At 42.3% G+C, this 16,582-nt stretch overlaps 1 protein-coding gene across 1 annotated transcript; it reads left to right on the top strand.

Moving 5' to 3' along the window:
• The first annotated feature begins 1,780 nt into the window (after nucleotides 1-1,780).
• On the top strand, nucleotides 1,781-16,357 carry EIF3M (eukaryotic translation initiation factor 3 subunit M). The gene is made up of 11 exons (XM_059473736.1): nucleotides 1,781-1,972; nucleotides 3,227-3,359; nucleotides 4,296-4,434; nucleotides 4,794-4,917; nucleotides 5,327-5,421; nucleotides 9,864-9,947; nucleotides 11,221-11,320; nucleotides 11,738-11,819; nucleotides 14,881-15,024; nucleotides 15,573-15,633; nucleotides 16,061-16,357. Exons 1-11 carry the CDS (start codon nucleotides 1,931-1,933, stop codon nucleotides 16,179-16,181), a joined length of 1,125 nt encoding a protein of 374 aa, XP_059329719.1. The 5' UTR covers nucleotides 1,781-1,930; the 3' UTR covers nucleotides 16,182-16,357.
• The last annotated feature ends 225 nt before the right edge of the window (nucleotides 16,358-16,582 follow it).

Raw genomic sequence — 16,582 nt, 5'->3', positions numbered from 1 at the left:
GTTATTTTATTTTATTTTCATATATTCAGAATAATACATGACAAAACTTCTCTGCCTAAATAAATATAGGCGCTGGGGTTGGGAGTTCCCTGCGTGACTTGGGCCATTTACACACTCCGAGGTAGCTCAGGCATCTGCAGAGGAATTTATTTCAGGCACAGCATGGGATCTGTAGGGCACTCATTGCAGCTTGCAGGCATTCAGAATATTCCAGAATGGAAACTGGCACCAGGCAGGTGCTTTGGCACCTGAAATGTGTCCTAAACATGTGTGAAAATCTAATGCATGATGTAGCCCTATCCCCCAGGGTGATGGATCCCAGTCACCTTTAGTGTCACAGGACTGTGTTAAGCAGTACTAGAAGAAAGTCACCTACACTTTAAAAATGTTCCAACACTTATTCTCTGAAAATCAGATCCCCCTTCGAGATCAGACACACAGAGGAGAGCCCTATCTCTGTATCTGTCCATAACTTCCAGGATGCTGACGTCTGAAATACAAACACTGGTAAGACTATCAATCAGCCAGTATCAAAATATCCTGGTTAAAAGATAATTAATCAGCTACAGTAGGGATAATATTTTTAAAATACTGCCCAAAGTAGAATAAGCTAATTAGGCATGATTGATATGATGGAAAAATTGAAAGTTGAAGCATTATTTAAAAGTTATACAAGCATGTGGATTGATTAAAATTAAGCAGAGTCATATAATTTAATAAAGGCAGTGTGGGCCTTTATCAGTTACATTGTGCTCAGTGCTGTGGAGACAGAACCCGGTGTTAAAAACCCTGCTCTAGTTATTAGACTCAATAAATGAGTTCAGTGGTGACTTGGTCAGGTTTATAAAACAAGGTTTGCGTACAGCAGCCTTTACTAACTGTGTTACTGGCTGGACAGGTGATTTTAAAGGTGTTTTCAACCTTAACTATTCTATGATTTTCTTGGCTTTCCATGTGGGTTTTGATCACTCGGGAAGTCACCCTGTGTTCATGCCAGAGCTAACCAGGAAACTTCTTGAGCAGAAAACGTGCGGAACACACCGGGGACACCGAGTGAGAGCTCCTCGGCTGCTCAATTCGAGCAAAGAAAAGGCGCCAGGCCCTTTGCTTTGGGCTGGGGAACTGCTGGGGAACTGCTGCCCTTACTCCAAGGCCGTGCTCGAACGGGTGCATGGGAAAAGTACCAGACAAAAAGCACTTCGGCTTTTAAACGGGGAGAGAGGAAGGCGTCAGTGCGAGGGGTGTGAGGGGAGTGGTGGGGGGCGGGTGTCGGTGCCGCGGCCGAGCCCGGGCAGTCCCAGGGTCCCACCGGGCGCTGGGAAAGGCCGGCGGAGCGAGCAGGGCCGTGCCGGGCAGGGCAGGGCAGGGCAGGGCCGTGCCGGGCAAGGCGGAGCGGGCAGGGCCGTGCCGGGCAGGGCAGGGCAGGGCCGTGCCGGGCAAGGCGGAGCGGGCAGGGCCGTGCCGGGCAGAGCGGAGCGGGCAGGGCGGAGCGGGCAGGGCAGGGCAGGGCAGAGCGGAGCGGGCAGGGCCGTGCCGGGCAGGGCGGAGCGGCCAGGGCAGGGCCGTGCCGGGCAGAGCGGAGCGGGCAGGGCAGGGCCGGGCAGGGCAGGGCCGTGCCGGGCAGGGCAGGGCAGGGCAGGGCGGAGCGGGCAGGGCAGGGCAGGGCAGGGCCGTGCCGGGCAGGGCGGAGCGGGCAGGGCGGAGCGGGCAGGGCAGGGCAGGGCCGTGCCGGGCAGGGCGGAGCGGGCAGGGCGGAGCGGGCAGGGCAGGGCAGGGCCGTGCCGGGCAGGGCGGAGCGAGCAGAGCCGAGTCGGGCCCAGGGCGGTCGGAGCGCGGGGCCCGCCCGCCCGGCGCGGGAAGCGGAAGCGGCGCGTCCTGGCGCGGTGGCGGAAGCCGCTCCGCCTTTCCGGAGCGCGGCGTGCTCGGAGCCATGAGCGTCCCGGCCTTCATCGACATCACCGAGGAGGATCAGGTCAGCGTCCCCGCCGAGCGATGGGCCCCGGGCCGCGGGGCTGGGCCTAGCCGTGCCGGGGGAGCCAGCCCGGGCCGGGCCTGCCCCGCCGGGCGCTCCGAGAACTCTTCCGGGCTGTTCCCTACAGAGACCGAGCAGACGATTAGAGAAACTTGAATATAGTGGCTGAAAGATAACGCGGTGCTTGCAGTTCCCTCTTAATGTTCCGCCTCTGTGGCACTTCGTTTTCATGGCTCCTAAGCACTACTTTTTATTTAGGAGAAGAAAGCGGGTTCACATATGGGCATTACTTGGGTTGTGTGGAATTCTCTGTACTGCAGGCACGGGAAGGGGGAATTCTGTGTTTGAGCTGCTGCTTTGTTATGCCTTTGGCTTTGTTGCCAGTGTCGTTGAAGTACGTATGTGTACATACATGTTTATGTATACACAGTGTGTGCGTGTACACATTGGAAATGTGCAAGAAATAGACACATGGCTACCAGCCTTCAGCCCAGTTTTCACTTGCCATGATGCCTAGTACACCATCAAGTAGCTGGTGTGAAACATCCTCAGTACAGCAGTTTGTCCAGGGGCATTTAGCTTTTTCTTCTGGTTCCAAAATGATTTGACACTGTACGAGATGTAAATGTCACAGCAGCCTCCTGGTCACAAGTGCCAAACGTTGTATGGCGTCAGATTGTTTGTGAAGGGTTATGGCTGTGCTGGTGAAGCCCTGAGTTATCATGAATAGGCCTGTTGCTGAGGGAAGGGTATTTTCTTGGTGTTGTTTAAGTCCTAACAGTGTAAGGCGGCTCATGACATTATAAGGCTGGGCTGAATGGGGCTTTCTACCCGGTTTAGTGGGATGTTCCTTGCCCGTGGCATAGGTGTGGAACAAGAAGATCTTTAAGGTTTCTTCCAACCCAAACCGTTCTATAATTAGATTAGAAACTGTTGTGAAGTTGTGAAGACAAAGTTCTGCCCTCTCTAAAGTCCCTTTGTTTATACCTTTTTTCTTTTCTGGTGAACAAGCAATTAAATGGTTTCGATGTTTGATGTTTGCAGAGGGAGTAAAAGAGTAAAACTTTAGAAGAAAGTGTCTTATAAAAACTTACTAGGTCTGCAGTGCAGTACACATTGACACTGTGAGAAACAGCTCTGTGACCTGTTCAGTCACTGGCAAAACAAAAATCTGCAAGAAGTTTAATTGCTTTGACTTTGTTATTCGCAAAACAACTGCTTTGTTTTCTCTGTGTTGTCTTTCTCTTTTTTAAGGCTGCAGAACTGCGAGCTTACCTGAAATCCAAAGGAGCAGAAATCTCTGAGGAAAACGCTGAAGGTGGCCTTCATGTGGACTTGGCGCAGATTATTGAAGTGTGTGATGTGTGCCTGAAGGAGGACGACAAAGGTTTGCATTTTAAGTCTCGTTGGTTTTGCTGTTTGTTGCCATCAGTGCTTTCAAGCAGTAACAGTTGGCAGAGTTTAGAGATGTGTAGCACTAAAACACAAGCTGTGCATCCTCATAAAACTGGAAGTGCACATTTCCATCTTTGCCCTGGAATATTTGCATGTACTCTGCCCCTCCTTTCTCCAAACATCCAGCACTCTTTGAAGAAGTCAGAAGCTGAGCTAGACTCTGCTTGTTACGAGGGCGTAGAGACTTGTATGTAAAACAGAGCTTTTGATGCTCAGGTGTCTTTTTGGGGAATAGATAATGTTTTCCATATGTAATGAATTTTCTTCTTTTTCTTTGCTTGACTGAAGAGCAAACTGAAAAGAAAACACAAAACTGGTGTGGTTGTGTTTGGAAAGGATGGAACACCACACTTCAAACAGGAGCTGGGGAGGGTTTGTAATACACTTCAGTGTTCTTGAGCACAGTTTCCCTGTGGTCTGGGTATCCCTTGAGCTCCTGGTGAAATGTTTTACTGTGCTTGAGCACTAGGTGTTGAACACTGTCCTCACTGTAGAACTGTGGGCAGTTTCCTGGATGTGCAGGAGGAAGCCACTGTGTGGAACCTAGAGTTCCTCTGATTTCTCCTGTGTGTAAACAGAATTCAGAGCAAGGGTGATATCAAACACCACCTTCTGTGTTGGCCTTAGAGGGGTAAGGTGTCTTACCTGGAGGTTTGTTGGTGTAAGCCCACTGAGCCAAGTGTCTGGTACATTCTGATGAATATCCAGGTTGGCATCTTGGCATTTTCTTTCTTTTACAATTCTTGCTCATGCTAAGTGGTAATTCTATCAAAAGTATGAATTGCTATTATCAAAAGTATATCCAGCCCAAGGTAGCTACTGCTTGCTGCTCGCAGTTTCCAACAGCTGTATGTTTTGGTTGATGCAGATGTGGAGAGTGTGATGAACAGCGTTGTCTCTCTGCTTCTCATCCTGGAGCCTGACAAACAAGAAGCACTGATTGAAAACCTGTGTGAGAAGTTGGTGAAGTTTCGGGAGGGAGAGCGCCCGTCTCTCAGACTGCAGCTGTAAGTGTTGGGCAGGGCAACGTGAGACAAAGAAATTCTGCCTCTGAAGAGGAAGGATTTTCTTGTATGTCCGTCAATCAAAGTGTGGGGTGTTGCTGGAAGCAGTCCTTTACCTTCTGTTCACTGTCATAAAATAGAAGTACCAATTTTTTTTTCCATGGGTGTTCCAAAGTGAAATTAATATGCATAGTTTTCAACTTTGCTGAAAATGATTACAAAACTGGAAGCTGTTCCAGTTCATGGATGTAAGGTGCTGCCAGATGCTTTGTACCAGCCTGTGTGTTAAAAGAACATTGACATGCACTCAGGAATGTTTTTTGGAAGCTCTGTAACTCCATTGTTGGTTGTTTGTGCTTTAGCCTGAGCAATCTCTTCCATGGCATGGACAAGAACACTCCTGTGAGGTACACAGTGTACTGCAGCCTTCTCAAAGTGGCCTCGTCCTGTGGTGCCATCCAGTACATTCCAACTGAACTAGATCAGGTAATTAAGTGACCCTTCAAGCTGTGGCTTTTGTGTGAGCTGTGCTGCACCTGAATATTAGTCAGAGCTGATACAGACCATCTCTTACAAATTGCCGTGAAGCTGATTAGAGAGATGCAACACCTCTCCTGTGAGGGACGGCTGAGAGCATTGGGATTGTTCAGCCTGGAGAAGAGAAGGCTCCAGGATGCATTTACTGCAGAACTTTAAAGGGGGCTCATTAAAGAGGGAGAGCAACTTTTGACATGGGCAAATAGTGATAGGACAAGGAGCAATGGGAGCATGAGAATAAGAAAACCTTTGTGCAAGATACTTTTACTCCTTTTCTGCTTGGGAGAAAATGAGGAGGATTTGTAGTGCTATTTTAATCTTTTCCTGAATGCTTCTTTTTCACTTGTATTCTGCCTAGGTCCGAAAATGGATTTCTGACTGGAATCTGGCCACAGAGAAAAAGCACACTCTCCTGAGACTGCTCTATGATGTCCTGGTGGACTGCAAGAAAAGGTATAAGAGACAAGTCATACATACTAGGCAACTCTGTATTTTGATGTACTATAGGTGAGCTGTAGGGAAAGTATTTCTCACAGGACTTGTAAAAATTAATCTGTACTGATAATTCAATCCAAATACACTTCCGGGTTTTTAAAAAATACTTTTAAGCACTCTTGCTTGCATTAAACCAGTGTTCCCAATAACATTAAAGTTAGTAGTGAATTAGCTGCAAACCAAAGACTCCCAAAATAACATTATTCCTTTCTATAAATAATCATCTTAGTGCATTGTAGCATTATGCCAAGTTTATTATTTAATTGCACTTTTGACATTTTAGTGCATGGCAGTGCTATCTCTTACTTAATGATGTGGGAAGGCTTATGAATCATAGCTAACAGAATCAGTCTTTTTCTGTAAACATTACCTTCAGGACAGAGCTTTCCACTAGTCATGGAAATTAATGTCCACAGAATACCTGCTTGGCCATTTTGAATTATTATCCTGGATCATAAGAAGCATCTTTGATCTAACAAACTTGGCAGACCACTGTCTTCTGGCATGTAGAGTAATCCAGTGTGTATGGTGCCTGCAAACTACTGCAGGTCTGAACTGAGAGCTGTCATCAGTTTATCGTACAGAAATGATGCAGTGGATTGACTGCCCTGGCCAGGGCTGCAGTGATGGGCTGCTGTCCAGTGCTTTGGGTGTAGTTCCACAACAGCTCAAAACTTCTTAAACCTGTCCCTGCACTTTGGGATGGTGATGTGGGAGGTGTGTGTTGCTTCCCCCTGCCCTTCCACTCTGTTTTCTGAGTTATTTTTTCAAGGTTTTTTTGATTTTCATTTGGGAAGCAGCATCAAGCCCCTTCCACTGCTGACCCACAGTGTACTTGTGCATTTTCAGCATTTGCATAACCTTGCAGTGCTGCAAAAGGAAATTCTGTCCTGTAGCCTCTGTTCCTGTCCCCTCCAGCTGCCAGTACCTGTGTGTGTTGGTGCTGCTGTGGCATTTGTGTGACTGCACAGGGGCTTGGCCTGGGGACATGACCTTGCTGGGGATTTAAAAAGGCAAGTGTGAAGCTGTCACAGGTGGAGAAGAGTTCCACCTGTCAGGACAGTTGGCTTATTGTGCCCTGCTGGAATTGTAGCCTGGAAATGCTGCATCAGCATAGCAGGATCATAACCTCAGTTTAGGGATGACTAATGCTCGTGGAGTAGTTACTCTGTGAGCTACATTACTGGGAATTCCTCTTTGTAACACTCAAATGCTTTTGCATCAATAGTTCTGTATGGCAGATTTCAGATGGTCAGAATTAGTTCAGAAATGTTAGTCACAGATCTTTTCCATGGCTTAGTGCTTGCCTTGTTTCAGAAATATTACACTGATGACATTCCTGCTCTTCCTCACTTCCCATCCTGTTGATTTATTGTGATATTTTAACTGCTTTCATTCCCAAACTTAATAGCCAACTATTTTTAGCTAGTCTTGCTATCAAACCAGTGGATTAAACTTCTAGTTTGTTTCCACTGCTACCAGTAACCGTGCTACTGAATGATGTTTTGCTTGCTAACCATAGGTGATTTTTTAACACAGCAAATAAAACCTTCCACAAACCCTGTAAGACTCCTGCACTCGGTGTCCAGGCAGTGTTTCAGGGCACTTGCACTTCTCTCCAGAAAAGAAAACAAGAAGTGACCCTGGCACCTTTGACCTGGTTCAATCTCCTGGATCAGTGGGCAGTGTTTGCAATAGTATGGGAAACTCACAGCAGCATTCCAGCTGTAGCACTCAGGAATGCTGCTCTATCCAGCAGTATGGGAAGATAAGTGGGAACTGAAAAGTACATGATAAGAATCATACCTCAGTTATTGTTGATGTATAATCATGGGAAAAGAACTAGATTGTTAAAGACAATTGAATTCTTTTGTTTGCTTGATTTCTGTTTTAACTTTGGTCAGTGTGGCAGAAGAGATGGTTGTCTGTAGCGGACTCCCAGTGGATCTCCAGTATTGGTAATCAATAGATTGGTAGCTCCTAAAAAGAAAATGTGCAGAGGTTGTGTGGTGTCCCTTTTCCTGCAGTGACAAGTGAAAGTTTCTTGTATCAAACCTTTTCCAGCCACCTTGGTGCAGTTTAAAGCTGGTCTCTGCTGGCAGGATTCAGCAGCTTTGGCCCTGCCCAAGTTAAATTCAAACAGGTCTGGCAAGCCTGGCCATTAATCCTTGTAGCAAAAAGCTCAGCATGTCAGGCACCTGCAGAGTAATTGTTTCATTTCATTTTAGTTCAGTTTAATATCATGTAATGTAGAGGGACTCAATTCCAGCATCTCACTAAGTTACTGAATGCTCTGCTGTGGTTTTTTTGTTCCTTTTATCTGCCATCACTCTTAAGCTCTCACTGGCTTCTTGTCAAGTTATGCATCTAAACTGTCAAGTGGAGCCAAGAGCACTTATTCAGGCTGTTTTACTAGAAAAAATGTTCACATTTGCACCTAAGGTGAGACACATTTAACAAGCAGCTGTGGTAAAATAGTGATCAGTATTAGTGCCTAAACAGCCTCATCTGATGTAGCAATCTGACACTGAATAGAATACAAGACTGCCATAGAATATAAAGGCTGCCATATGAATAAAATAGAATGTAAAGGCTGCCATATTTGCTGAGGTTCACAAGAATTTAGCACACAAAGTTTGGGAGTAATTGTCTTGTAGCATTCTGTTGTTTCCTAGAAAGAGAAGTGAAAAATTCCACTCTTTCCCCGCTTAAAAAAAAAAAAAAAAGGCAGGGAATTGAAAATACTGTTTGAATTTAGTTAAATGATAGTTTTCAATTTTTGCTGCTAAGGGAAAGATTAAGAGAGGAAAAAAGGTGCCAGAAAACTGTAAGACAGCTCTGAAGTGCACAAGAACAATTGCTGAAAAGCTTTCATTAAATAAGGAGTTGTGTATTAGGTTGAACAGCACATGAGCTGAGCCTCTCTGATTAAATATCTGTATGTTGCCATTCTTGTATTAAAGTGGTCCTTTGTCTCCTAGAACATTTCATTTTGGTAAGATTTCACCAGTGCTAAAATCATAGTCAGTCACAGACTGATTTACATGCAAATGCTGCCTAAATTAATTTTTTTTTTCTTTTCACTGATACAGAACTATGGGTTCATCTAGGTCAGTATTGGTCACCAGGGTAAAACATAAGCTGACCTCTTTAATGCTGGAGTTTTAAAACAAATGTTTCACTAAAGCTTATATCCCTGAATATGGTTCTGGAATGCTGGGATCTATAGAAAATGCCCCTGCCTGGGGACAAATGTACATCCAGATTTTGTATGATACTGGGTGTTGCCCATCATGTCTTAATATTTGTGCTGCACATCTCTCAGATCTGGTCAATTCTCTGAGAACAAAGTTCACCCCATGGAGTGGCCGTCAGACAGTGGTAGGGTGAGATTTCAGATAAATACCCATATAAAGACACTGTTCTTGTACTGCAAAAACCATTCAGCCCCGTGCTGCTGTATGGGTTAAACCTCTGGCACAGCACAGAGCATACTGGGCATCTTGTGTTGGTTTGTTCTTCCCTGTGCAGGTGATGCCATTGGCCTAAGTCACTAATGCAAATGGAAATTTTATTCTCCCAGTGTTTTGTTTTCAGGAAAATTGTGTGTGCTTTTAGACCATGTGGGATAATTTGGTGTAAATTTTGCATCAGCGGTTGCTGGCCTTGATGGTGGTAAAACTGTGAAGTGAAAATAAATCAAAATCTGTTAAAATGACCCAGTAACAATCTCAGAGCTGGTTTGCAATAGTTTTGCTGTTGTTTACAAGATAATCTGGGTGGACAAGGCTGTAGGTTTGCTCAGCTTTCTGAGAAGGAGTTGTTTGTCCAGAAGCTGTCTGTCTGTCAGAGCAGTGCTGGAAGCTTCACAGCAGCCTCAGCCACTCTCACTGCTGGCTGTATAATTTCATCAATAAAATGAGCAGCTCTCACTTAGAATACTTGAAGAGAGAATCTGTGAAAGAAGAGAGCAGCTTTTATACAGTCATTTTCCTGACCATAAATATTCTTTAAGAGATGCCATTTTACATTTGAAATAAACTTTGCAGCGCTACTCATTGTGCAATGATTAAATCCAGATGTGCACTAGAGGAGCATTCTAGTGAACCATATAAAGCTGTTCCTAGCTCAGAAGGCTTTTTCCATAACCAGCAGGTAATGAATCAGTTTAAGAGAATGAAAGGAAGGGTGAAGATAAACATTTCGTAGAACAAGAATTGAAAGAATACATCCAGTTAATTTGTTCTCTCCACTAGAATTAAAAGGGATCATCTTCATCTTTTTCAAATGTGATTTAATTTGACCTATAACATCATAATGGAATTATTTAAATATTTGAGTGCCTTGTTTGAACTATTTTTTTCAGCAATCCTGAGGTAACTTAATTTTTTTTTCCATAGTGACACTGCAGCAAAAGTGATGGTGGAGCTATTGGGAAGTTACACAGAGGACAATGCTTCCCAGGCTAGAGTTGATGCTCACAGGTAAGACTGACTTCCCAGTTTCCTTAAAAGTAACTTTTCCTCAATTGCCAAATGATTTTGATCCCCATACTATTGAGAGGTTCAAATGGCCTGGCAGGCCGAGGGCCCTGCCATGCCTCTTGTGTAGCTTTGCTGACTCAGTCAGGAGTTTGTCTCTGCAGTGTGCTGTAGGTCTGGCTGTTGGTAGGCACAGCCAGCTTTATTCCAGTGTGCAAGGGCACAGGAGAGTTCCCGGTCACTGCTGAGAGAAATCAGCCTTGGGTAAGGACTTGACATCAGCTGTGCACTCAAAATCTGCACTGGAATCCTTTATTTCAGATGGTTTTACTTTTTGCCTGTTTTATTATCTGACTGTGAGCATTCTTTTCAAAGAAAGAACATTGTTGCTGTGTTCTCTATGAGCAAGTCTAAAGGATGTGAACTGCACAGAAATAAGCTTACCTGTTGAACAAGCTGAGACTAAACTGATCCATAACAGTGCATTTTCCCCACTGGCCAAAATGAGTAAAAGCCTTTTGATGTTCTAACCATCATGGTTTTTCTTAGGAATTAGTGCTTTAGGTTGTGCCAGATGTGCACTACCATTAGTTCTGAAGGGAGTTGTTTACACTTAACCATGGAGGAAAAGCAGGATGACTCCTTTGGAAAATGAGTGTCTGTGCCTCAGTGGGACCTTCCCTGGCTCCCCTACAGCAGCCTGTTCCCTGTGAGAACTCGTGTGCCCAGGGCTGTGTCTGTGCAGAGCTCGGGTTCTCTGCTGTGGCAGAGCCAGCCCAGGCTCCTCATGTGCTGCTGAGAAAAGCTTTCTTTGAATTTCCTGCTTCTAGGCTGCAGCTGCAGCTGAGAAATCCTGGGCCTTACACTGTTAGATGTTGGGGTTTTTTCTGTCTCGTGTCACGTATTCAAGTATAATTAAATCTTCCAAAACAACTTAATTCTGTGAAATTTTAGGAGCACAGCAGAAGTACCTTTGTTCCTCCTAGGAACAAAGGCTATGCTGGAAATAAATGCACAGATGAAAACTGTAGGGTGATCTGTGGTTTGACCGCCTGGCACATTTCATTTGGAATACTGGACAAACTACTTTAATGCTTCCTGTTCCTTGGTTTTTCCATCTGTAAAACGAAGTTTAAAACTGGAATGTGACATTTGTTATTTCTAATAATAATTGAAAACCCTTGTTTCCTAGAAAGCAAGGAAGAACAAATTGAGTTGATCTTAGTCATAAAGATGTGAACTGCTTTGAAAGTAAGCATCTTCCTTTTCTCCTCAGATGTATTGTACGAGCATTGAAGGATCCAAATACCTTTCTCTTTGATCATCTTCTTGCCTTAAAACCAGTCAAATTTTTGGAAGGAGAACTTATTCATGATGTAAGTAACTTTGTTTATAGTGAGATGGTTTGATAACAGTAGACTGCTTTGTTTTAATGTGTCTTTTGAAATTCATTAGAACAGTTATCTGTGTCAGTAATCCTGAGCTGCAATGTGCTATTTCTTTTACGGTCTTTAAAATTAAAATTGCATGTGAAATGTTTCTCTTTCAAAGTTTCAGAAACTCAGTTACAAGTCCTGCCCTCACTTGAGTTCTGTAGCAAATCTTAAGTCTGGGGAAAGGAAGTAAGCTCAGCACAGACTGCCCACATCTATTGCCAGAAGGCAGAATTTCAGCTCTTAACAGCTTATTTTTCTGTTCAATACCCATAGTTTCTGTCAGTATCTGTCCAGCCTGCAAAGAGGGAAACAAAGATAATATTTAAACTGTTCTCATGTTTGTTTTCCATCTTTTAGCTTTTGACAATTTTTGTAAGTGCTAAACTAGCGTCCTATGTCAAGTTTTATCAGAACAACAAAGACTTCATTGACTCCCTGGGTAAGTTTTCAGATCATTACATTTCTGACTATTTACATGGCTTAAGGTGTGGAAGCCACAGAGTAATTCAATTTGAATCCATGTATTGAAGCAAGGAAATTTCAAAACAGATCAAAGTTTGTAGATGATAACCTTGTAGACTGTGAGCTGGCCATCTAACCACGGTTTGTTCTCTGAAGGCAAGCTGGTTTATAGCTTTGGAAGAGAACTGTGGTTTTACCCACTGTTTTTTTCTCTCAGAACTCCCCTCCTGAAGGGTTTAACACATTCATACACCAGGCTAGGCCAGAGATCACAACTACATTGAGGAAACCACCAGCTTGTATAAATCTCCTATTTTTTTTAATGATGAATAACTTTGTAACAGCAAATACCTCTGAGCAGTGAGATAAAAGCATGCAAATTGTGTGTGTGTGTGTGTCTGCCTGTGCTGATGCATTAGAGCCAGCAAGCCACAGTCTGTCCCAGTTAATTTGTTTCATCACATGAAGCAATGTGATGGAATGTTAATGTCAGCACCCTCTTTATTTACACACTGTGGAAAAAAGGAGTAGTAATTAACACTTTGACACTCCCCCGTTGATGTGTAATTGACTGTTTCAAAGGAGCACTGGTTCATAAGCTATTGCATGCATTAAAATTACGTTTTTTATATTCCAGCTTTTTAGGACAGGGGTCAGTGACAATGCAAAAATTGCTCAATGATGCAGATTTTTTTATTACTGCATTAAGGTTTTGACATATTGGTAATGAATAAATGTTTCCATAAAAATATGGTATTTTTTTTAATAACTTTGATTTTCAAATGACACTTGAACACTGCCTTGGATGCATGTGAGGAAAGCCATAGTTTGGCTAAAACAGAGTTTAGTGCAGCTTTTTAACACATGCATTATTTTGTTAAATGGAGTGTGATGCAATTCTTAGAATAATTGCTCTCGGAGCTTTAAAATGGTGGTACTTTGGGTATTAAAATAATGGAAATACCAGTGGGATTTTTTGGTGAATATAGCAGCAAGTTTTTGGTAGCTTGTAAATGTGTCTGTACAGAAGTGTATTTTTAGTCACGTGTATCTGAACATTACTTATGCAGACATCTTATGCTTTTCTTTCTCAGGGGAAAGTGGGTTTGGGGGTTTATCTTTTAGGTACTTGTTCACAGAAATTTGCTGAAATTGCTGTTACACCAACATTTGAATAAATTTATGGAAGATCAATTGCACATCTATGTAGCATTAATTGTATTATGTTCGGTTGTTGTGGTTTCTTGTGCCTCCCAGTGTCTGTGCTTCTCTCCATGAATTAATTCAGTGTGTGAACTTTCAATATATCTAAGATTGATAAAATCTCAGTAAAATCCTTAGATACCTGTGCAACTGTTTGGAAAGACAGTCTTACCTTCCACTTATGCTGATTTCTCTGTGGTGTGCCCAGAACCTCTCTGTGTCTTTGAGCAATGGACAAGCAGAGATTTGGAGTTAGCACAGATGGAAATGCTGGGAACTGAGTGGCTCAGCCGTGGCTTTGATAAACAAGGGCAGTTTGGTCTAGACAACAATGCAGTTTTAAGATGAGGCATTCAAAAATTATCTATTCCTAAATGAGATTTAGAGATTGAAATCAGATTTAAACCGTACTTTAGACATTTTTTAAAAAATAACTTGCCAAATTTTAAAGGCTGTTTAGAACAGGATTCCAGTGGCAGTAGAGCATGGGCTGTAGTTGTAACCCCTCCTGGACCAGGCCCAGTCAGAAGTGGCCCAGGAAAGCTGCGCAGAGCAGGCTCCCACAGGCAGCATCAGTTTGTTACAATTTGTTGTTTTATTAATGCTGACAACTTAGGCCAGCAGTAGCATTATCTGTGTCAACTGCATCGCCCTAACATGGCCACAGTTAATCTGGCATTATCAGCAGTCTTCTTCGCAAAGTTAATCAGCATCTCATTTGCATTTGTTAATTAGGGTTAATGTGTGCTAATTGATTTTTTGATGCTTGTAGGGTTCCATTAAACCCAGTTAGGTATAGTTGCTGGTGCTCCTCATTCGTATGAATTATGGTGATCTCGTTTTTGTTGAATCAGTGCCAAATAGGGAACCTGCATCATAATTACAGCTAATTAACACAACATGATGTCCTGCACTAATGTGCTTCCCTGCTAGTGTATGGGTGTTATAAATTCAAACTTACATATTTACTGAAGCTATGGGAATGTTTATAATGTCATTCTAGAACAAAAAGATTGAAACTCATTTTTAAGAAACTTCTGATGGATCTTAGTTGGTACCTCATGGACCTTGGCACTAAGAAATGCCTTGTTTCATTTCAGTGACTTAACTTGCTTGACCTAGATGTTTTTCCAGGAAAATGGTCTCTCATTTAGGCATGCAAGGCCTTGGCTCAGTTCCTTGTGTTGGCATTTATGCAGCCATGTAAAAGCTGTAGCCTGACCTCAGTATCCGTTCAGCTGGTTTTAAACAGCAAGTTTCTGAGCCACACTGGATGCTTACATGAGCCTCATGATGCCTTTTCTGCTGTGGACAGATAAATTCAGTAGCAAAATGCTTTCTTCTGGCACCACAGTGTTCTGCTCAGGAACCATCACTGTGAGATTCATTTTCCAGAAACCACAGGAGAATGAGTGGTGAGGCTCTAAGAAGATTGCTGGCATAACCAGCTGTGGATTTTCCATTTTGTTGCATTGCTGTTCTTCCAGGTGATGCAACTGAAAATTTCACTTGCACTCTTACCACTTCAAATTCTGTTTAGGTGATGTTTTTACTGCTCAAAACCCAAAAATTTTGTAGATAATACATTTTTGCTAAAAACAACTGAATCTTGATGAATTCACAATGGAACTTGCCATTTTAGCAAAAGACAAAGCAGATGCAGGATTTGGTATTTCACCTCAAAAACACTGTTGACAATGCAAAGTAGAATATATTTCAATGTGAAAAAAAATTTAAATTATTGGATGCATATATATTAAAAATAACATGAAAAGCAAATTATTTGTATGAACTACAATTAAATCATTAATTAAACTATCACCACTTTTCCTCAGGCTTGTTGCATGAACACAATATGGCCAAGATGAGGCTCCTTACTTTCATGGGAATGGCTGTAGAGAATAAAGAAATCTCATTTGACACAATGCAGCAGGAACTCCAGATCGGGGCTGATGATGTAGAAGCCTTTGTCATTGATGGTAAGAACTGTGGTTCTGCACACAGTGCTCATCAACAAGACCTTTATAATCTTCTCAGCTAATGTTAAATTTTAACAATATTAATTTTGATTCCTGTGCTTTTTACAAGTTAAAGCTGCACAACTTCATGTTTAAAGACAGGCCCAACTGTTGTGTTCTAACCAGTGTTTTTCTTCTCAGTGACAGGAACTGTATCTCCTGTAATTCTTCACAGGACTAATAAATTGTTTGCAGGTTTAATTTGTCATCTGGTTTTGTTTGCTGTCATTAAAACAGGATGTGTTTGTAGGGGAGAGAAGTTCATAAAATCTGTACAGGATATTGTTTTTATAGATTGGCACCAAACAATAGGATTCGTGCAGGACCTTCATATTGTTACATCATTTTGCTTTTCTGCCGACTAGACCATTAAAATCAACAGCAAAACAGATTGGGTGAACTGCTGAGTTCTTATGTTTGTATTGATCTCATTTTGAACCATTTTTGTGCAGTTTAATTCCTTTGCACTATCATGAAAACGTTGCTCAAAACAGCGTTGTTTTTTGCAGCTGTAAAGACAAAGATGGTGTACTGCAAAATAGATCAGACACAGAGGAAAGTCATTGTCAGGTAAGACAATTCTACATGGCATTTTGCAGAACTTCATGTGTTCTAATTATTTCACTTACATTTGTAGAATATTCTAACCAGAAGCAAGGTATTGTTCCTAGCAGTTGCTGCTAGTTAAATAGTTGCTATTTATCATAATTTTATTAAAGCTCACACTGAATGTGATTAGCTTATTTAATGAAAGAGTCCTACTTTCCAGGACATTTCATTTAATGACCTACTAGTGACAGGAATACTAATGACTGTTGTTGCTTTAAATATTTGGGAAGGCTACAGAATTCTCTTAACTGGTGAAGTGAAGCCCTTTCTAGAGAGAAAATTGGAATTTTCCTATTTGCTCATGAGAGTAAAGTAATGCTGTAGAAGAATGATTAGGTGAGTGTGACATCTCTAGTAACCTTCTCCCAATTGTGTTTTACTTCTCCAGTCACAGCACACATCGGACTTTTGGAAAGCAGCAGTGGCAGCAGTTGTATGACACTCTAAACACCTGGAAACAAAATTTGAATCAAGTGAAAAACAGTCTCCTCAGTCTCTCAGACACCTAAGAAATTTTTTTTTTTGACCTAGTAATATTGCTATAGATGAACTTTATTCAAAACTTTGATAATTTGTGAATGTTTCCAAAAAAATGTATGCAATTGGCCTAAAGAAGCAAAATATTCTAAACTGCCACACCAAGAAAGAAAAAAAAAAAAGAGGCAATAAAACTAACATGGGAAAATGTCTTCTGTTGATTTTCTTACATAATCAGCAACAAGAAATTGGCAATATCGGTTATGTTTCTTTTGTTCATTTTACAGTATGGGGACTTTTCTTTGCAAGAGGTGTGGGGAGGAAGTGAGGGAAGTCAGAAAAATAATAGTGCAAGTATTTCTAAAGTAAGAGAAAATTTCCCTTCAACATAAGGGAGAAGAAATGTGAACCAACAGAAGTGAAGCTTCATGAA

This window comes from Ammospiza nelsoni, chromosome 6, assembly GCF_027579445.1.
Source record: "Ammospiza nelsoni isolate bAmmNel1 chromosome 6, bAmmNel1.pri, whole genome shotgun sequence".
Lineage (NCBI taxonomy): Eukaryota > Metazoa > Chordata > Aves > Passeriformes > Passerellidae > Ammospiza > Ammospiza nelsoni.
Note: the sequence above shows the minus strand (reverse complement) of the source record. Positions and strands in the feature narration are given on the sequence as shown.

Coding starts and splice junctions, on each gene's coding strand:
- EIF3M (XM_059473736.1), top strand. CDS start 1,931: ATGAGCGTCCCGGCCTTCATCGACATCACCGAGGAGGATCAG. Junction 3,360..4,295: donor CCTGAAGGAGGACGACAAAG/GTTTGCATTTTA, acceptor TGGTTGATGCAG/ATGTGGAGAGTGTGATGAAC. Junction 11,820..14,880: donor AGACTTCATTGACTCCCTGG/GTAAGTTTTCAG, acceptor ACTTTTCCTCAG/GCTTGTTGCATGAACACAAT.